This window comes from Rhinolophus hipposideros, assembly GCF_964194185.1.
Source record: "Rhinolophus hipposideros genome assembly, chromosome: 9".
NCBI lineage: Eukaryota > Metazoa > Chordata > Mammalia > Chiroptera > Rhinolophidae > Rhinolophus > Rhinolophus hipposideros.
Genome location: NC_138055.1, coordinates 27091271 through 27114183, shown reverse-complemented (window position 1 = coordinate 27114183; position 22913 = coordinate 27091271). Strand labels below are relative to the sequence as shown.

General features: G+C 42.5%; 1 protein-coding gene across 1 annotated transcript; it reads right to left on the bottom strand.

Annotated features, from left to right (window-relative positions):
• Window positions 1–2012: 2012 nt before the first annotated feature.
• BCL2L14 (BCL2 like 14) lies at window positions 2013–21986 on the bottom strand (the record flags this gene model as incomplete). The annotated part of the gene is made up of 6 exons (XM_081060296.1): window positions 21946–21986; window positions 15242–15678; window positions 10858–11034; window positions 8803–8873; window positions 5519–5785; window positions 2013–2051 (listed from the first exon to the last, which is right to left on the bottom strand). Exons 2-6 carry the CDS (start codon window positions 15669–15671, stop codon window positions 2013–2015), a joined length of 984 nt encoding a protein of 327 aa, XP_080916422.1. The 5' UTR covers window positions 15672–15678; window positions 21946–21986.
• Between the last annotated feature and the right edge of the window lie 927 nt (window positions 21987–22913).

Here is a 22913-nt window from a genome sequence, read left to right as displayed (position 1 = left end):
AAGGAGGAGACTGAAGGAGAGTAAGGAGAGTCGAGGAGAGTTGGTCGGTTGGCAGCAAAGCGGACAGCAGGTCGCACGTCGTGTAAACCCAGCCTCCAGTGAGACCATAGTGGTATGACTTCCCTACCTATGGCTCCGTGGGTGTTCCTTTTTGGCCTCACCATGTCCTGCGTTCTTATGTGGGGAGCAGGAGCAGAGACCCCGCAGGCCGCCCCGCCGGACACCCCGCAGGACAGTAGGATTCTGCAATTGTGTACTGAAAATCTGCTGGACGTTAGGTATACAAAGTTAGACATAATCCTTGTTTACAAAAGCGTTTGCAATCCAGTGTGAAAGACTGGTTCTGACGGTACAATGTAGTAAGTAGAATGTCTCTGTACAGCATGTTAGGGAGCATCCTTATGAGGAAAGGCGTTCACAATGTAGCCCCATGGTGGCCAAGGGAGGCTTAGCAATGCTTCCTGGAGAAAATGAAGGAGTGAGTTCGGAAAGATGAGGTAGAGTTAGTTGAATTAGTGGAAATAGGGGAAAGAGGACCAGCAGGCAAGAACACTTCAAATGCAGAAAATATTGTTATAAAGGCTCTGGGCTACAAGGTTGCATAATACATTTGGGGAACTGTAAATAGTTTGAAATGGTTGGATCAAAGTGGGAAAAGAGATGGTCTCCTGTGTCTCCATCTATTAAGGGAAACTCCTTTATCCCCAACATTTATGACTTTCAACGTGGGGGAAGAAAGTAAAAGAGATTAACTTATTTTAATTGAGATGGGTCAGGTTAGTGAAACGTGATAATACATAGATCCAACTTTCCCTTAAAGCTGAAAGTATGTCTGATTAACTTATTTATTCATTTGCTCATCAAAGGTTTATTAAATACCTATTATATTAATTACATAAAGCTATATGTTGGGTGCTAGGGATCCAGATATTTGTAAGACCCTATCATTTGAAAGTATTTTTAAACATTGTTGTGTGTCTTACATACTTACTGTGGAACATATTTCATTTACTAAAACACCTCACTCTGGACAGTATAATTTTCAGAAAAACAATCGGTGACTGCTTTGAGAAGAGGGGAAATTTTCAGCTTAACTCAGGGCAGCACATGATAGAGAACGTAAGTGTACACTTGGCTTTAAGTACCAAGCACTATTCTAAGGACTTTATATAAATTAGCTCATTTTATCCTCACAGAAATTTTAGTACTATTACTTATTGCTTATTTTAACCATGAGATGCACTTACTGGTCTTTCCACATATTTATTTTACCAGCTACTAATCATTACACTCCCACAAAAAACTAACAAAGGACGTTCCAGAGACCTTGAGAGGCAGAGGTGAAGTCACTGAGAGGGTTGAGGGCAGTAGGAGTAATTATTTTCTGCCAAATGGAAGTTTTTCAAACTAAATAATTCTCCCAGAGAAGTGAGTAGAAAGGGCAGAAATGGCAGTATCTCCCCAAACTAGTAGACAAAGCAGTAAACTCAAGAGTCTCTTTGAGCTATGTCTACCGACATGAACAGAAATATCTTCCTAAAGGGAGGCTTGAAACAATGTCATTAGTAGGCCATCCCATGTGTAGTTTAAAAAATAAATAGTACTAGAAACCACAGAATAGGCACATGCACAATTTATCATTTTGTCCTCATGAGGTTTGCGATTATCTGTAACATACTTTCCTTAAGGTGGCCAACAGAGGCAGGATGATGGGTTTCTGTTCTGAATTTTGAAAGAAAAATTACCACTTGTCTTTCTAGACATCCTCACACAGTCAGTCAGTGCAGGGCCTGAAAAACATGGATGTCAGGCTATGCTACTGCAGTCTCTGAGCTCGAGATGAACGAGGCCTCTCCTGATGTCTCTCGATTCACAGGAATAATGGCTTTGAAAACTTCAATGCTCCATCTGCCTTGTACATTTTTATTTTCTCCTAGGGTCTATGCTGAGACCAAGGTACACAGGGCCATGATTGGCCAATGCGTATTCCAGATTATACATCTTCTGATGTTTCAGTCTACTTCTTCATGTGCCATCCCAAGCACTTTTTCCTAAAGGGGAAAAAGAGGAATAGATTCTTAAAATTCCAAGTTTGATTCACTGTTGAAGTGAAAACATATGCCTGTTAACGCTGTTCTCTGATCCCAGGCATTAGCCGAGGCTCAGAGACTATGCTTGGGAGGGGGGAGGGTTTGGAAAGGTGACAGCCATCCTTGGTGTGCCTGAAGGAAAACATCAGTTAAGGACTTAGGCTACACATCGAAGCCGAACAGGCTAGATGGGAAGAGGCTTTGATGCTGTATTTAAAATTCAAAATAATAGATACAGAAAAGTTGATGACTATGGAGGTTGCAAACCTCTCCTTTCAGAGTGCTGTAATCTGGGTGAGGTGGCAGGACAGCAGGGTAACTATGTCAATGGTACTCCACAGTGAGCAAAAAGAACAAAGGAGTAAATTAAAATCTCATGGTAGCTTGTTTAACATGCTTTGTAAACAGAGTTGCTCTTCATTTGTTTGATTGGTTGATTTGTTATTTTACAAGTATTGGCTGAACATCTATGATGTGTATAAAAGTAATGGGAGGTATGAGAAATAAAATACATAATTCTGCCCTCACAGATTTGCAATGTAGTTGTGAAGATCAGATGCACTCATGAAATGTGGAATACTGAGATAGTTAGGAGTGAACCCTGAGCTCCCAAAAGTCTAGGAATAGTTTTCTTCCCTCCACACCACTACAGGGACACTCTAGAGAGCCACCAAAATACCTGGGGCCAATGGAAGTCCCTGGAGGCTTGCCACCTAGTGTCATCATTCTTTCCTGTTTAGGGAAACTGAGCACAGGTCTCCGTCCACTTCTCCACACTTTTGTAGTTCATATCAACTCAAAGATATTCTTTTATCAACATCTTTATTTTTTTGCAACTCTTTCTCTGTCATTTTGGAAAAATTAGTCCCTTTCTCTCTTGTTCTTGTTCCTCCCTTTCCTAATTTCCAGCTTTGTGCTCCAAATTAAACCTAATTAAGACCAAGACTTGAAATTAGGATTTATTATGACCTGGAAAATAAACTAATACATTTTGAATTGAAACTGCAAATAATGGAGAACTAGTGCCATCAAATTCTGAAGTCTTTGAAAATTCCCTTTATTATTTCTACTGAAAAATCCAGCTATTTTCTCTAAATAGAAGTGTTTTCTCTCTAGCACCAAGATCCAAATTTAAAAAAATAAGTAAATAAAAATGTTTGTATTTTTCCTCTGCTCTTTTTATTTGCTTATTAGAACCACACTTTTTCATAACAAATTTATTGAAATATACCATAAAAGTTATCCTTTTAAAGTATATACTTCATTGGCTTTTAGTGTATTCATAGAGTTGTGCAACCGTCACCTCTATTTCATTTTAGAACATTTTCATCAGCACAAAAAGAAGCTCCTGTTTATTAGCAGTCATTCCCCATTCCCTCTCCTGAAAGCCTTGGGAACCCACTAATGTGTCTCTGAATTTGCCTATTCTACACATTTCATATAAATGGAATCATACAATAGAAAGCCCTTTTGTCTGACTTCTTTCATTTAGAATGATGTTTTCAAGGTTCATCCGTCAGTACTTCACTCCTTTTTATGGCTGAATAATATTCCATTGTATGGATGTAATACTACATTTGGTTTTTAAATTCATCATTCATCATTAATGAACATTTGATTTGTTTCCACTTTTTGACTTATGAATAATTTATTTTTAGCCACCCTAATGGGTATACAATGGTATCTCATTGTGGCTTTTGCCTTTCCCTAATGTTGAAATGAAGATGTCAAGCAAGCATCTTTTCGTATGCTCATTGGCCATTTGTATATCTTCTTTGGAGAAACGTCTGTTCTAATCCATTGCCCATTTAAAAAATTGGGCTGTTGTCTTTTTATTGTTCAATTGTAAGAGTTCATTGCTTATTCTGAATAGAAGTCCCTTATCAGATATACAATTTGCAAATATTTTTTCCCATTCTGTGGGTTGTCTTTTCACTTTCTTGATGGTGACCGTTGAAGCAGAACAGTTTTTAATTTTGGTGTAGTCCAATTTATTTATTTTTTTGTTACTTGTGCTTTTGGTGTAGAACCACCATTGTTTATAAGACACTTTTGGCATTTCAGCTACATTAATTAACAGGCTTTTGAGAACTGGCCTGTGAATCCAAATGATACTTATAATCTCTCTGGAAAAAAATATAAACAGAACCAACAATGATGGTGATTTCCTATTAATTATAGTGCAAATATGAAGTGTTGTGAGAGGTTCAGAGGCTGGTGTGGACCTTGAGCTGGGGTGGTCAGGAAAGGCTCTGGGGCAGAGGAAAGACTTGAGGGGGTGCTGGAAGGGAGAACAGTTAAAGCTGAAATAACGTTGTGGAATTTATCCTCTTAGCATGAGTTAAGGCAGCTTGACCTTAGAATACTTGAGAGCCTTAGTTGTTCAGAACAGCCACTTAAAGTCTATCATATCTGGTGCAAAAGTGGAAAATGGGAAAGAACAGAAGATTGGGTAAGCTCAAAAGGCATCCACTAAAGACCATGGCAAGCACTTCAGCCCGTTAGGCAAGATCTGCTGTACGTTCCTTCCAGTAGCCAAGAGGCTAAGTCTATTTGGAGGCCCCAGGATCACGCTGGCCATGCCTAGAGCAGACTTAAACCTGCTGCTGGCCCCTGGGGCATTCCAATGGAAAGAGGACTAAGGATAATATGGGATGAAGGTCCGTCCTCCGAGGAAGGGTTTGAACAGACAAAAATGTCATAGAGGTGTTGAGATTTAAAGCTCTGGGGTAAAGCATTTTGACAAGGTTGACCTTAGAAGGCTATTTGAACATGGCAGTTTAAAGGAAATCTCAAGGAATGGGGATAAAGGACGAGGGAGGGGTAGAGGCTGAGGCATGGGGGTGAAGATGTCTGTTTTGCCTGATATCAGGTAATTAAAAACAGATGAAAATTTAACTGCTTTGTAGTTTGTATCAAAATGTCCCCATCAAAATGCTGGGTCTAAGTAGCAATGACAACATGTCGTGAACCCTGAATCTCTGCAGGAGGATTATCCCCATACCCTCAGCATCTGAGAGTATGAGGAAGAGTCTGCTTCTCCTGGTCTCACTGCCAGACTTCTGCTGTCTGCAAAATTTGTGAAAACAAATTATATCTGTCTAAACATTTTGTATCTCAACATCTCCTCGTTTCCTGTTATATCTGATCAGTCCCTTTCCCCTGACACACATGTACCCTTTGGGAGCTCAGTAAATATTTATTGGTGATGAAGATAATCACCAAAAATATGTTCCCATCAGTGGGATCTATCTCTTGCCATTGAAGTGTCCTAAACCCATGAGAACTGCTTCACAGATGTGCTCCCTTCACTTAAAAAAAAACACAAAACACCCAAAAAACTGAAAAACAAAATGAACACTCCCAGGAGATCTATCCCATCTACTCTGAGACCTGGGAAGATTTATTTTTAAATAGGACGCACTTACCCATCCACCATGCTGCTGGATCCAGGGCGAAAAGTTCTCTTTCAGATACTTGGTTCCAAAGCCTAGCACCTTGTTCATGGGGTGGTTGTCAATGGCGGTGAGCTTGGCCGTGGCGTCTATTGCAAGAGCAACCTTAAAGCCCTGAGCTTTGACCTCTGATTCTCCCCTGGTGTCTACACCCCTTAGGAACTGGTCTGTGATGGTCTTGAAAACACCATAGGTTAGCCCATCCTGGAAGCTGTTCATCAAAGCTTTGTCTTTCTTCAGCTGTGTAAAGAGCATAAGTGTTCAGTAGTGCAGCATGGCCCAGTGAGGCAGACTCTCTAGTTCAACAGTGGGCCACGAAAGCACTCAGCAGGAAACCTGGCATTCTAGTCTCACCCATGTGGGAACCGAACCTGAGACCTCGGCATTAGGAGCACCGCGCTCCAACTACCTGAGCCACTGGGCCGACCCAATCTAGTCTCAACCATGGCACAGTGTCCTGTAGAACCGGACGGGCACATGCCTGATCTCTGAATTCATTTCTTTGGGATGATAGGTGACAAAACTGACCAGCCCACTCATTCAACAGTCCATGAATGTTCCCTGAGCACTTACAGTGGGTGGGTACTGTGGGTGATGAAGACCCGGGCGCTCACTCAAGGGGCTCACGGTCTAGTGACAATTGCAAGACCGTGCGGAATGCTTTGAGAATTGGGCCAGGGACAGAATCCAAAGCCTGCAAATCACCGTCTTGGCTCAAACCTCTGCTCCACCTCTTACTAGCTGTGCAATATTGGGGAAATTACTTAACCTCTGAGATTCAGTTTGCCACCTTTAACTGGGATGATGGTAGTACCTCTACTATAGGGTAACCGAATAAAACACTTAGCACTGTGCCTGACAGGGAGAAGTGCTCTCGACACGTGAGTAATTTTTCAGGCTGTTGTGAGAGCACAGGGCCATCAGGGAAAGTGCATATGTTCACTTAAAAAAAGAACAACCTGAATCTACTGATTCCTTTCCATCATTTCTACCGTTCTATTTTACCTCCTCTTGTATCTTCCCACTCTACCTCCTTTGGACTATAACTTTTACAAAAAAAATGAATACTGCTTCTGCTTCTTTTGAAAAAATCAGGGCTTTTGTCATAAAGATAGAACTCACCCTCATTTAAAGCCATCCTTGTAATGTCTATAAATATGACAGTTGCCATGTGAAAACAGAAATGTCTTAGTGAGCAGGGACTAAGTGTTTATTTGAAAATCCTCTAGTCTGTGCTCAAGGAATGATAAGCTGAGCGGTTTTCCACGAATACTGTTTATAAAAGGGATATTCAGGGGATGAGTCAGATGCTATGGGAAGATTTTGGTGGAATGGTGTCCTTTATCTGAGCCAAGCCCACCCCCAACTTCATGTCACACAGGGGCTTGTCTGAATTATATATCTGCAGCAGAAACGACCAGCATCCTCCTTTTAGTGAGTGACTCAGTTGAAGAAGCTAGACTCAAACCTCAGAGGGCGACGGGGAGGCTGGACTCAGCACAAACAGTTGAAAAATCCAATGGCAGAAAGACACGTCTTCCATAGAGTACCTGTCCGCTCCCCCCACCCCGCCCTTTTCCGTGCCGCTGGCTCTGTGGCGTCCCAGGGAGGTGAGGGATGAGCCTGCATGGGCTCTCAGGGATGCGTGGCTTTGCAGACGTTTTGCAGCCATGGTGGGGTCCTTCTTCACTGCCCCACTCTGTTGGGAACTCATCCCCACACAACACAAGTCAGACCTGCTAGAGTCCTCCTCTACTGGGGAACCACGTAAAAGGAAGAACAGCTACGTGTTCTACGTAAATAATGTCAAGTATCACCCCAAATCATCAAGAGAGCGTATCAGGCAAAGTGAGGTGTTTTAAAGTGGCAATTTGTGGGGTGAAAAGGAAAGCATCTCTCTTCATAACCAGAGGGGTTGACTTTATCCCGCCTCCTGCCGCTGGCCTCCCTGACCTACTGCAAGTCATTGCATAGGAAGGCCGGGATGGAGAATGCTGTGAGAGCTCCAGAAGCTTCGAGCTATAAAGAATCCTCGAGGACATCTAATGGATCTCTCCCCATTCAGGTACTGAACTGCTGGCTTGTTACTGGCATCTCCTTGAAATTCTTCCAGTGGCAGGAAGATCATTCCTTCACAAGGCAGCCCTTGGATCTGAAAGACAGCCTCATGTGCTGTCTTTTAAGAAAGTTCATTCTTAAAATGGGGAGAAATCAGTTTTCCCTGAAACTCCTATCCATTGGTGTTAGTTCTGGAGAAACACAGTCGTGTCCTTAAATAAGGTACCATGTTCTATGTTCTGCTTCTGCTGTACCCCCATCTACTCCCTACTTGTGGCCCACAAGTTCACACACCTCCTCTTTTTTCTTTAATCTGATATTTCTGGTTTTCTCTGTCTTTTTAATTCTGCACCATCTCCCATACTCTTCATCACCTTGGTCATTGTTCTCTGGGCACACCTTTGACAATGGCATTGAGAGAGGAGCCACTGAGCATGTTGTGACTGGGCTAGTGTGACTAACTACCTCCCAAGGTCTGACTTCCTCCCCGTGGATCCTGGCAAAACAACGAAATGGGTCCCCATGCCAGTGCCTGATGGACAAACTCTAGAGACTACTTGGCGGTCTATGGGTGACGGACATGGAAGAGATGGTGTTCAGAAACCCTTCTGATTACATTGGAGGCCTGCTTCATCTGAGGGCACTTCTCATATGTTCCTGATTGGAATGAGAGGTCTCGGCTTCTATATGGCAGGAAATCCAAAGTTCTCCAAGTCACACTAACCCACCTCCCCAGCTGAATTGCTAAGAAAGACCTTGAGTAGAGAATAGTCCAGCCACTCTAAGGGGATATGTCAGAAAGGGCTCCAGCCTCGGAGCAGCTGTGCTACTCAGATATCCAGGCTGTAGGGCAAATGCAAGAGTCTAAACTTCTCTGAGGATCAGTTACATGGGGAACTACATTCAGAATTCTATTCAGCAAATTGTAATTTATTGGTGTCTTTTCTTACAATAACAAAGTTACTTTTTTCATTTCCAAAAATTCCAAGGAGGCTCCAGAAGGTTTACTTATGTTTTCCAAAGTGATTCATTTTTGAGATCCTGCCAGCATGAAGAATTTTGAATCCAAGGGAAATAAAATTTAGGACTAAGTGGAAACCAGAACTTTCAAAAGCAATACAACCAGGAGTACAATTCCATTCTCATGTACCGGTACATGGGCACAGAAAGAAATCATGTTAGTTCAAGAAGCTCCATACCTCTCTTTCCAATTGATCCCCTGAGTATTTCAGCAGCTCAACAATTTTCACTATTATTTGGTCTTCTTCATCTGTCAGGGGGAAATCCCAGTTATTTCTTTCAAGAAAAAAAAAATCTTAAATTTTCCCAGGGATTGAGGAAGACAAGTGCTTTGTAATTCTTAGCAAATTAAATCTTACGTTTCCCTTTCTGATTAGGCACAAGCCATTCTAGACACGCTGTCTTATAGTCCCCTCCTTTCCTTTCTACTTTTTTCTTTCCTAGCCCTCAATTCTCACCGTGAAATTCATCACTCTATTTACTGTAAGAACGTTATTGAAGATGTTAGTTCCACTACACATGATTCTATCTCTAAAGACATTTAGGAGAAATTTCTCTCTGGTCTTTGGACTTCTCCTGAGCAGACGGTACTTTTTCCAGATGGCCACCATAAATCCCATATTTGCTCATATCCCCCCTTGAATAGCTGCTAGAAAGAGTCAAATTTGTGGGCCCCATTTAAGAGGGGGTATAGTCTTCCTGGCCTGCATTTTGGGAATTAAACTCATTCCTAAACCCAACTTGTTTTCCTGCTGTTTTTTTTTTTTTTACATTATTTTTCAAATTTGATTTACCTTACCAAAGTGCATACTTTGTATGCCATGTCTTTACAACAAGGTGGGGTATAAATAAAATTAGTAAGTTTTCCTTCCCCAAAGGCTCAAATGGCAGATGGACAGAGAGACGAGAGACGGCTATAGTTGGTTTGCGGTGTGCATGTTGGAATGGGGGGCGTGGAGTAGGATTTTTCTTGTCTCAAAATGTGCTAACAAGGAAGGAAACATGAGGAAAATGGTGATTGCTATAGACAGACTTCAAACAGAGAAAAGCCAGTTACTGAGAGAAAAGCATTTTTTACTTATGGCACAATCTCTGAAGTCATGGAGCCCTTCTGTTTGTCTCAGATAAGAGGGAAAGAGAGGCCAAGAAATTAATCTAGCATGTCACATCTCAAAAAGGTCAAGTAAAGGGCAAGGTAAGTGGGAAGTCTGAGACTCAAGTCACCTGGGAGAAGAAAGAATGCGTATCTCCATCGCCCATGTGTCGTTTTTCTCTGATCCTGCTGCCTCTCTCTGGGAGAGGTGTTGTATCAGTGGCCCAGCTTTCTCACATGTGCAGAGGATAAGCCTTAGCTTTAGCTTGGTTTAAGGGTATTGCTTTACATTGTTCAGGCACACATGAGATAGCAACAAAGTGGAGACACTTTTTAGCAGACTCAGAGGGGTCCTCCTCTCCTCTCACTCTAAGCCCCTGTGGTGGCTGTGGTCCCAACAGTACAGCACAGGGTGGACACACTCTGCTTCCAGGGTGGGGAGACATCCATACCTTTGGGGGGAGAATTTTTGCCCTGTGCTCTGCCATGCTGCAGACCCAAGAGCCACCTCTGCCCCTCATCTCCACTGGAGTTTGGGGAACATCAGCCACGAGCAAGGACTGTCATTAGTGAGGGAATGCAGCGCTGCATTTCCCTTCCTGTAACATGTGTTCCTGCTCCCCTAAACTCCAGAATTCCTGCCAGTCTGATGGGGTCTATAGTCCTAGCTATTGCTACAGCTTTGGTCACCACTTCTCAGTTCTGCAGAATGTTCTGTATCAGACCTGATGTCTGACACTCACCACCCTGCCACCCCTGGGTTGGCGCTCCATCTGCAGCCTACAACCTCCCATGAGCAAACTGGTCCCTGGCCATTGCTAACACGATTAAATCGAAGACTGCATTTCCCCCTGTGGACCAAGTTGAGTGCACATTTTGTACTTCCTTCTCTCCCTCAGTAGACTTTTCTTTGGACTTCGCAGCAAGCTTGGCAGGTGGCTTCAATCTGCTGGCACACTCCCCTTGGCTTGGGCTGGTCTCTCAAGCTGGAGGTCAGTGCCTTCAGCATGTTGTTTCCATGCCTTTGGCCCGGGGCAGCAGAGAGTCTAAGTCGCAGAGCACTGAGCTGAATAATTACATAAATGCTTGTATACCTCTGCCTGGAAAGCAGCCCAACACAAACACTCAGGAGGAAGTTTACCTTTCTTAGCACTTGCCGCTCGAGGCTGGGGGCCCTGGGCCTGCACGTGAAGACCTTGTCGTACAACCCTCCCTTCGAACCCGAAGCTTCGTCCGTGGGGGTGCTCTTCTGGTGGTGGCCAGGAATAAACAATTTCAGCAACTCGGTTGGCAATGGAAACAACCTTGGGGTCCACAGCTGAAACAAGACAAAATGGTGCTGAGAGGCCCTTTCCAGAAGAACTTGGTCGAACTCATTGATATGCTCAGTTGCCCGAAATGAAAAGACCAGCCTAGAGTGAGAGGCAACTGCCTGGGAGTGTGTGTACGGGGGAGGCCCATTCTTCAGAAAGCACTGGCAGTTGCCTGGCAGAGGCTGTGGTGGGGGAGGAATCCACAGAGGAATGATTGCCACCTTGAACAATTGCCCTTCTGCACCCTCTTTTTGAAGTCTTGCAAAATTAGGGTCCCTTTTCCCCTTTGTGAGGGAAGACACACAAAAGGGAGTGCTCAGTTCTTTGCCTGAGGGAATGCTCATTATGCTTTTATTTTTATTCTTTCTTTTCTTTTTTCTTTTTCTTTTTTTTTTGGACATCCTTTATATCTTGGAGAGTTGGCCCTTATGTGCATAGGAGGGCATTCAATAGTTTGACAAGCCCTTGGGGGTTGATCACTGAGGAAACAGAAATATCTCAGCTCTCGGGCCATATTCATTACTCAAGCCCATTATCAAGTAAACACTGAACTCCCCTTGCTTATACAGTCACGTGCCTCTTCTCTCCTCCAGGTCTACTGGGAAACATCCAATTAATGCTGATAGGAAACAAGGACACGTAAAGTGCAACCCATGACCTTCAAGAATTAATAATCCAGGAAAAGAGCACGTCATGTATTTGCACACATAACTATAGAACAAAGCAGTTTAGGACATGAAAGTTTAAATGACATTGGCCCCCTGAATGTCATAGCCTGTGAAAGACAAGTCAGCTTTGCCCCTGGTGGGGGATGGGGTCGACGGCATGGGCAGGAGGTATTGCTGATGGGTTCAGGAGTAAAATGTTCACTGTTGTTTCATTACGAAGTTCTCAACTTTTAGCAACTTGTACAAGCTGTCTTTGACGCAATATGAAGCAGCCATATCATGTAATATTGCAAAAACAAGACTATTTAATTCATAGACTTGAAGAAAGTAACAGACTAGGGTTTGTGCTGGAAGGTTGGTGTGCCCAGGGGAACCTGTGGGCTTTATAAACCAGGATAGGTAAGAGGCAAGGCCTGGGTCTCAGGAGAGATTATGTCACATAAAAAGCAAGTTTTGTCATCATATGGAGCTGCCAAGGTGATTTCTGATCCTCTCTCCCTGGATTTCTCCATACATGACAGCTTTGCTGCTCTCCCATCAACCCCAAGGCATTCACAGAAAGGCCAGAGACTAATGCTCTGTTCATAATGCCTCCCTTTAAAATACAGTGTTTTTCACGCTCCATCCATAGGGTTCAAAAACAGATGAGCGAATTAGAGAGGTCAAGGACAGAAGAATCAGTGCTTTTCCTTCCTTCTCATTTAAACAACCAAACCAAATATACTTTCCATTTTTAAATCACCTTATTGTAGCCCAACCAGCCTCCTCTTGAATTCTGGCCACCCATGGCTACTGGTAAGGAAATGGCAAGAGGCTAGATCCCAAGGCCAACGGGAACCTTCCTTTGCAGTGCCCCAGGAGATGGGAAAGGAAAGTTTACATTTTCTATCTCTGTAACATTGTATGTCCTGTCTAGGGTGATTCGTGCATGGCTCTCCCACCAGAAGTCACACTGTACCCCTGGTGCACCCAAAGAAGGCAGATAAAGGCTCCTAAGGCTGTTGCTCCTCACCCCCCAGTTCCTCCCTTATTGTGGCAGGGCAATCACAAACCCCCCAGCAGGTACAGAAATACCCAATCTGACTTACCTGTGTTCAGTTTTATTGATTTCTATGTTTTGGTGGGCAAGGAGTGAGGCATGCAGATGAAATACATGCAGGAAAAACTATAAGCAAACACATTTTGACTCAGATGAACTAGTTCTAGTTAAGATTCCCATTTTGAATGCCTTAATTTTAAACTCTGGAAAAAGAAAAGATTTCCTTCCTGTCAGGGTAGGTTCCATTTGACAGGCAATGGAAAATTGGGTGGGGGTGGAGAGAGAACAGAAAGCCTGCTCATTCTTTGCAGTCTATTTTGGTGGGCGGTCATTGTGGGGCCAAAGAGAGCAGGAGAACATGGTTGGGAAGGTGCCATTCGGCCATTAGCTCGAGGCATTTGTTTTAAAGAAGGGGCAGAGAATTTGGAAGAAATTTTCATATGGTCAAGACTTCTATTTCCCACCCACTATTCATTTTTTTTTCTTCCTTAGTAACAGACCCCTGAAATGTCAAAGGCAGCAATGGACCCAGATGAAAAAGCTACATTTCCCAGTTTCCCTTGCAGTAAGGAGTGGCCAGTGAGATGTAAGAAACGGGGTACAGTTTAAGAAAGCTCTCCAAAAGATAGCTGAGTTATCCAGAAAAAAGACACCCTTTTGTCCTCCCTTGCTTCCTCTTTCTTCCTGCTTGAAAAGTAGACATGATGACTGGAGTCCCAGAAGCAACTTTGGAATATAATAAGGTGACTTTGAGATTGGAAGCCACTAGCTGAAGGATGGTAGAATAAGAATCCCTAATTACTATGGAGCTACCAGGCCTGGGCTGCCAAACTTTTGGTCCTCTTTTAATGGGAGAGAAAAATAACCTCTGTATTATTTAAGTCATAGTTATTTGAATTTTCTACTATAGGTTGCTGAGCCTAATCCTAACTGTAACATTCCACATGTAGTGAATTATAGCTATGGAGAAATAAAAGATTCACAAGAGAAAGAACCTGGGTTGATAGTTTCTAAAATTAGTACTGACATCCATTTTTCTACATCTTAAGGCCTCTTGCTGCTAGACTTTGGTGTTGAGACATAACCTTACAGTTCTCACTTAAGCCTGGTGTCTGAGTTCTGGAAACGGTAGCCCAGGCAACATTGTGACTTTAGTTAAAAGAACCTAGGTTCTTTTAAAAGAACCAACTGCTGAGCTCTGATTTATATATGGCAAAATAGAAATAGAATGCGAGGCTTTCTTGGGTCACACCGAACATAAAACCAACTAACCACCCACATAAGTAACTAAACAAGAGAGTAAGAAAAGAGAAAGGAGAGAAGTGAAGATAATTGTGCATAAATGTTCAAAGTTAAGCCCCCTTAAGAGGTAATCATTTCTACTTTTTCAGAGATATCTATATAGAGATCTTGAAATTTTAGGCAATAAAAATGGTCATATGGCAGTTCAGTGGTATGGAGATACAGAATGTCATTTAATGCACAGAAGTCAGAAGATAGATTAAAGTCTGTAAAATCTTCCTCTGTCTCTTGGTAAAGTCCAAAGAACAGGCTTTTTAGGTGTCTTGAAATTGTTCTGTTTGCTCCAGAGCTCAGAGACCACCCCCAGCAGGAGCTTGCTGGACCACCGGGAAGAGGAGTTTCCCAGATAATCTGACTCTCACCTCTCTTGTTTGAAAATTCTATGTCTAATGGGAAGTGGAAGTTTCCTTAATCAGACTGAATGATCTAAAGCTGTCCACTTGTGAGCTGAGTCTCCAAGAAAGCTAGGACAGTCACAAGATTTAAAAAGTGAGACATTACTGCCACCTGTTGACTAATTATTGGCAAGTTACACAGTCCCACAAGCCCAGCAGGAGGGTTTTGTTTGTTTTTAAAACTAGGCGTCAGGCACTAGGCATTGTTGTAGGGGAAGAAGATGGTTATGCCAAGCTTTGTGGATGAAGGGAGACTTTTGCGAAAACGTTTTATTCAATACAATGTATTCTGTCCCACTGAGGGAAGATTTTGTCAAAATGAGTCTCAGCTGCTTTTTTAGAGTGCTTTAGACTTTGAAAAGTATTTTTGTATGTAGCTGCCTGATCTTTCCATCCACCCTAAAAGGTGGGGGAGGGTAGGATACCCCAACATGCCGATGAAAATACAGAGGTGCTGAGAAGCGAGTTGACTTACCTCAGGAAGAGCGTCGGCCTGAGCCCCTGTCCAGAGCACTTTCCTTTCTATTGATCTCTGACATAGAGGTTTAGGAATTTGGGCAGCAAGCTTATTTATGGACGGTGGAGCCAGAAAACCAGTTCTGCCATACTTCACTGCCATCCTTTTCCTCCCTCCTCAGTCTTGAGACAAGTAGGGCAATTATTCTTGAATAATAATAACTTGGGAAACAGAGGCACGATGAGTGGCCTGTCTGAGGCCATGTTACCAGCTGGGAGGAGATGAACCACCATGCACACAGAGGAGGAAAAGATTTGGTTGTGGGAGAGGAAGAAGCCCCCAAAAGCCTACCTTCGGGCTCTAAGCGCTGTCTCACGTTAGAAGGAGATTGCTGACTGGGCAGGCCACCCTGATCCTCCAGGATCCTTAGACTCTCGGCTTGGATTACTGTAGGCGAGCTCTGTGAGGCTTCCTCTTTCTCACCTCCTCCAAAGAGTGTTCTCCAAGAAGACTTTTTCTTGGCAAGGTGTATGGGCTTCTCACTGGATTGAGAATTTCTGCAAGGCCAGGACACCTGTGTCCATGACTCGTTTGGTGACCAAATCCCCAGTCCTCTCTGGGATAGACTTCTTGTTCTCAGCAGCTTTGGTGAGCAGACAGCAGAGCTCTTCTTGAAGACATGGCATTTGGCATAGAACTCCAGGATTTTGAATTCTATACTGTTTGGGTCCTCATCATCCAGGGGGATCTCCTCCAAATCGCAGGCACTGGTGGTGCACATGGCGGGTCTGCAACGACAAAGCCGACATGGCTCTTTCTGCCTTTGGGCCATCTACTCCTTGTAGGTAAGGAGAGACAGGGGTGGAACTCAATGAACATTTGTCGAGCACCTATTCTGTTTGCGCTGGGAGGCAAGGGGTAATCAGAGATAGAAAAATCAAGGTGCTTTTGGAAAGTTCATTCTTATAGAGATGGGGAAGAGAGACATGTACGTAGATAACTCCAAACAGGGAGTGAGCTAGGAGTTGAAACAGATGCAGATAGCCAGGTGCGGGAGATGGAGGAGGAATAGGCAGCTGCAAATAGAAGGCAAGTGAAGGCTCCTTGAAAGATAGAAAGAGCTTAGGTGGGTGGATGGATATTGGGGCTGAGAACAGGATGGGCAGAGGGTAGACTACGGGTGAATTTAAGATGTGTTTGAAGAGGAGTGAGAGAACTGGGGTAGAACACCCACGTGCTTCGTGGGTAGCTGTGACTCAGGCATGTGGAGGGACAATAAGTGAAGTGGCAATTGGGGCCTGGTTATGGGGGTCTCTGAATATTAGCCTGAAAGCTTTCCATTTTCTCATGCTGGTCGATTAATACATTTCAAAGGAAAGCCTAGACTGTGGAGGGCAGTTAAAGGTCTTCTTGGAAGAGGATAGGTGGGCAAAGGGGGAGGCCAGCTCAGGAGAGGGACATGTCTGGGGTCCCTGGCCCTTTCCATCCTCTCTCCCTTTTTCCTTTACCCTTTACTTTAGCTTGTGCAGAATTGCTTCTCTTTCTTGCCATATTGGGCAGTCCATGTAAGATTTCATTGGAAAAAAATCCTGCTATTTTTTTACATATTTGAAGAGCACTGATGGAGGCAATTCAGTTTTGAGTGAGAGAGTGATGTGATCACAGACATGTTTTAGAAAGATCGATACAAGAAAAAAAGTGATGGGGAGGGAAGGGTTTCATCTTTATTTCTGTATTAATAACCAGATAGATAATGGTAAACTGATTTTGTTCACTGTAAGCTTTCATGAAACAATTCCTTTTCTGGTTTCCTGCTGGGAAATAATTTCTTTTTGTTAATAATCTGCTTTGCTTTTTTTCTGTTGTATGTTAAGGACTACATTTTCATTTCTGTCCCAGATGTCAGAAAGCCCAGATCTACCAACTCTCATTGGATTAAAGTGGATGTACTGGAAAACAGCTTGGTCTTGTCAGACTAAAAATCCTGAGTTCAAATCCTGGCTATAGCACTGACTAGTAGTGTGACCCGGGCAGGTTACTTCACCTCTCTGAACTTGAGTTTCCTATAGATTAGTTGAAAATAATAATAGTCATTTTGTAGGGGTATTGTGAGGCTACAAGACAATTCGTGAGAAGTCCTAATTCAGAACTGACTCAAAATGGTAGCTGCTAATTTTTTCTAGTATAACTGTCACCTTAGACCCTCTAATTCCATCCTTGAGGTGGCTCTTCACCATATTCCTTTCCCTGATTTTTTTCTTTTTTTAATTTTTTAATTTATTGGGGTGACATTTGTTAGTGAAATTACATAGATTTCAGGTGACAATTCTGTATTACATCATCTATAAATCCCATTGTGTGTTCACCACCCAGAATCAGTTCTCCTTCCATCACCATATATTTGATCCTTCCCTGAATTTTAAGACTGTCTTTGGGCATGTAAGTTTGTGTGATAATAAATAAACTGTAGTGATATTAATAGGATTGACTGGCATATCCCTCCTTTTCTTTCCAGAGGACCCTCTCATACCAAGACCAACTCATAGAGAAACGGGACAGTGACTGCAGACAGGGCTCAAGGCTTGGTCAGATAGATTGAACTAGGCGTCTGGAAGCTGGAGGCTCAGGGCTGGCTCAGCTTCCAACTTGCAAAGTCCTTGCGCAAGTCACTTAATCCCTTTGGTCCTTGGTTTCCATACCAAATATTCTCTATCTTTTCTCTCTGATTCTATCGGAAGGAGGTGTAGGAGATGAAATATCTCCCCTGCAGGCCTGCCAGAAGCTTCCCGCTTCCAGTGCTCTTTCCTCTCTTTTATCTGGAAGAGCCTCACACCGGATGATATGGAAGCTGTTCATTGGAGGAACTGCTCCTTGGCCAGGCCCTGAGAAAGCAATGGCTTTTTATATGTATAAAATGCAATTCACTTAGCATTTATAAAATGCTAAGACACTGACCATAGAGGAGGACTACATTACAAACTGAAAATCCTTTATAAACTATAAAGCAATAATGTAAATGTTGGCCTGTATAGAGCAGTGGTTTAACATGCTGGTCTCTTGATTCAGATAACCTAGTTCAAATCCTGGGTCTTCTGCTTACTAGCTGTGTGACTTGGTACATTTGTTAATTTATTTGTGCCTCCATTTTCCCATCTCTAAAATGGGGATAAAAAGAATCCTGCTTCATCCAGTTGGGATGTGGATAATGTGGATAAATCTTTAGATGTAAAGATTTAGTACATCTAAAGCACTGAAAATTCTGCATGGTAGGTGATAAATGCTCAAGAAAGATTAGCATTATTGATTAAAATTACATTAATAGGTTGCCTTTTTTTGTAAGTAAATGCGAATATTTATAAAAGCAATTTCATCATGTGCAGCAATTAAGAAAACTAACTAGTGACATGCAAATATTAGGTTTAGCACAAAATCCACACTCTTTTCCTACAATTTCTTATAGTCACATATATGTATGTATATACATATATGTGCATATGTATGTGTGTGTGTATATATATATATATACATATAACTACAAGAAACTGTAGGGAAACACACATATATGACTATAAGAAACAGACACATATATATATACACATATATACACATATATATACACACATATATATACACATATATACACATATATATATACACACACATATATATACACATATATATGGTGTGTGTGTCTGTGTGCATGTAAAGTATATACACTGTAATATACGAAGATTAGTACTTGACTGGCTTCCCATGCACCTAGCACAAAGCCTGACACATTGTAAATTCTCCATATATATTTGATGAATGAATGAAAAATGATTACAGAGCTGCCAGATAAAATATGGGCTATCCAGTCAAATTTGAATTTCAGATAAACAACATATAATTTTTAGTGGAAGTATGTCCCAGATATTGTATGGGACATGTTTATACTGATGCTCCTCAACTTACAGTGGGATTGCGTCCAGATAAACCAGATAAGTTGAAAATGTCATAAGTCAAAAATAGCTATCAAACATAGCTTAGCCTAATCTACCTTGAATGTGCTCAGAACACCTATATTAGCCTATAGTTGGGAAAAATCATCTAACACAAAGCCTATTTTATAGTAAAGTGTTTGACTATCTCATGTAATTTAATATGTGCATTAGTTTCACACCATGGTAAAGTCAAAAAACTAAGTTGAGCCATCATTAAGTTGGGAACCATCTGTATTTCAAAAATTTATTTGTTGTTTATCTGAAATGCAAATTTAACTGGGCATCTTGTATTTTTATTCAAATCTGGCAACCAGTGAAGGAAAGATGTTGCTTAGAAATATTGAGACCAGAGTAAGGTGTGAGGGAGTCGAGTCGACCAAGGGTCAAGACGGAGCAACCTGAGACAAGCAAGAGAATGAGCCAGAAATGATGAAGTAAGAGTGGGATGTATGGTCAGAACTCTGGGCAGCAACTTGGAATGGAAAGGGCTGAGCCCAGAGCTGCAATGTGTTGGGAGAGGATTTATGAGGTTTCTAAATCGAAGCTTCCATTTCAATTGGGTGGCTCAGGCTGCTGTAGCAGGAAGTACATGCTGGTGCTATAGGAGCTATGTAGGAAGGTAGGAGGGTAAGCTGTTTCTTCAAGCCATAATACTATGCTTTCGAAGAAACATCCACGTAAGTTAAAAACAAACAAACAAGAAAACCTTCTAATGTAATGTGAGGACATCAAAATTGTGTGTGTGTGTGTGTGTGTGTGTGTGCCCGTATGTGTGTCCGCGTACATATGTGTGGCACTGTTGAAGAGAAGAAGGGTGGGACTTCTTTAAGAAACAAGTTTGCTAAACTCTGATTTAAGAGTAACATCAGAAAAGGGGGGAACCACCGATGTCAAGATGGAGTACACAGTCCTTCCATTTTGTGAAAGAAGAGATTTTTATTGTGTTACAGGCTAGAAAGGAAAAGAGTTCTTGGCCCAAGCAACAGGCAAGGCCAAGGATGAGAAAGAAGCAGAGAGAGCAGCGGTGCTCAGGCAATGGCCCCACGAATGCGGAGAGCCTACCCAAGGGTGGATGAGGGCGTGTGCTGTGAGCAGGGCCTGGAAGACACTTGGCTGAAAGAGAATACGTGGAGACATGAAAGTATTCGTTAAGACACTTTAAATCCATTTAACAATTTGTATGTTTTCTCCCCCTACTAATCCTCATTGTAAATTAAGGGAGAGCTTTTTTTGAATGTAGAGCTAAGTCTTATTTTAAAGCAGCAGTGAGTTAGTGTTATCACATGTTGGATCTCTTCTGCTCTCAGCTATTGAAAGTAAAAGCCTGATTTCTGGGTTTTGGAAACGTACACCATAAGTTTTATGCTTATGTGTATGGAAATGAAGCCCTGGGTTGGGGTCTCCTGAGCACTGGTTCAGAGCCTGGAGGAGAGAACTACTCCCCAATAAGACCTGTGAGGCTTATTTTAATTCAGTGAGTCACGGGTCACCTTATTCTTATCACCTTATATTTACATACTCTCTTCTTATCTATAGCGAACTACACCCACGTACTCTCAAAAGTAAGGTTACCCTGCTTCTTTGGTTGGCCTCTTTTCCTTCCCAGAGAGTTCTTTACCCCCCAACTCCGTATGTGGCTGAAGTCCTCAGGGGCTCCCCATTGTTTGTCATTTAGGTGACTGGCAGAGCAGGTGCTACTGGGTGGGTACTGTGTGTTCAGCTTCAGAGGCATCTAAACCCTTTTGGGACATTTGGGATTTTTCTTGCTCTGGATTTGTTTGTTGAGGTTAGATTTCACGTCCCTTCCTGTGGCAGGTAATGGATGAGTGAATAGAGGAAACGCTAATGCAGACCTCGTGGTTCCGCGCAGAGGCTGCCACTAGTGCTCCAAGTCAGCTGGACAGAACTTACCCTCGGTTCACTTTGTGTCGGCCTGACCCAAATGTGAGAGGCCTGGAGGCCCGCTGGGCAACAGGCTCAGCAAAAGAGCTGTCTTCCATTGCTTGGGACACAGAGGCACCCGAGGGTAGCTCACCAGTGTAAATGCTCGTCTCTGAGGGAGGTTGCAGACCAAATTATGAGTTAGGTTTGGTCTGGTTGCCTGGAGCCTTCTCTTGAGCACCTTACGCCCCCTTCTGCCCTTCAGAGGCAGTCTGCCCTTTTTCTTCCTTCTCCAAATGAGGAATGCAGTAAAATGTCTTCACTTCCTACAATAGAAGCTAAACTGAGAGACAGAAACTTAGGTCACACCATGTTTCCCTGAAAATAAGACCTACCTGGAAAATAAGCCCTAGTTAAGATCGTCAGCCAGACGGACGCAGTTAGTACGTTACGACGATGTTCCAGAAGAAGATGACATGACTGTATTTGAATAAATGTAGATTGTTGTACATGAAAAAATAAGACATCCCCTGAAAAGAAAGCCTTCATATAGCAAAAATTAATCTAAGACCCAGTCTTATTTTCGGGGAAACATGGTATTATTCAAACAAAAGGACTAAGGCTCAGCTGGGAGGACAAGGAAGAGGGCATGCAGAGAGAAGGGAGCTCCCCAGAGGGCAGGGAGAGGGATCACCTGTGTCACCTGGTCCTGTTCTGCCAGGACTAGACCTTGTGCTCAAGTTCCCACAGGACGCTCAGGACTCTGGGCTCAAACCCAGGATTCCTGCCCTCAGCCCCCTCTCTGTTCCAGGAGAGGGAGTCAGCATCTCCATGGGCCACCAGCTGTCATAGCATCACATATCTTGTCATATATTCAATGACAAGAGAACTGCATCATGTTAAAAATGACTCAGCCAGTTACATGATCTTAACCGCACTACTCCCAACCCTCTGTAGCGAAGGAGAAATGAAAGAGAAACCTGAATATCTTTCTTTTTCCTTGAAACCCAGTAAACTAGACTCTTAGCTGTCATTTTGCTTTCTGAGACTTACATGAGAAGGACTTTTGAACAAACTCAGGAAATGTCTCCCCTAGTTAGACTGCCTCGTTAGTAAAACCAGGTCTGAAGATCCACTGTGCTCTCCTGGGAAGGCTGAGAACAAAAACTGGTGCCTCCTGGTGTTTGTTACCTGGTCTCGAAGCTGTCAGTGGTTTCTCCTGCTTCGGGCGGTGGCAGTAAGGGTATTTTTATACCTGAGTCTCCAGGAAATTTAAGAGGCAACTTTCATGAAGTCTTCTTGGCTTCTCAGTTAGGAAGTTTCCTGTGATCTAAGACTCCATCCGGCTGTAGCCTTTTCAGGTTTAGGACTAAGGCTGAATGAAGTGAGGCTTAGGGAAAGGTTGTTACTTCCTTCTTAAGCCCTGCCCCCAGCTTTTTAACTGAAGGAGGGGCTGACCTTTGCTCTGTAATTTGACTCTAAAAGGAGTTCAGTATCTTTTATTAAGGATTCTTACTGCCTTGTAGAACAATTATGTGATTATTTCCGATAGTTTTTTACTTTCTTTCCATTTCATCAGTTCATCAAATGTTTACTGACCACCTAACATGTGACTGGCATTTTACACATATTTAATCTTAACAACATTGAGAGGTAGGTGTTATGATTCCCATTTTACAGATGAGAAAACTGAGGCTCAGAGAGGTAAAGCATCTCTCTAGTGGTCCCTATCAATTGAGATGATATCCAAACCCTGGTCTTTCTGGCTTTATACTATATCATGTTACCTTTCCTATGAAATTCAAAGATTGTATTTAAATGGAACCACTGGAAAAGCTCTAACAACTTAATCTAACTCTAGCCATAGGAAAAGTCACAAAAACTCATTGACGGACCATATGTCAGAATTTTAGGGATACAGTTCCTTGTATATATGAAACAAGAAACACTTAAATATGATTTTATACTCTATCCAGATAAATTCTTAACTGAAATAAACATTTATCGCCATGTTTGCGATCATGAAACCTTGAGTCCTGGCTGGTTGAAATGTGAAGATGAAGGACATGTGAATGGTCAAAGAGGAATTTAGGCTAATTTCATAAAAATAAGGGAAGAACTAGCTATTTAAATAATACAAACAGATCCCTGAAATTCAA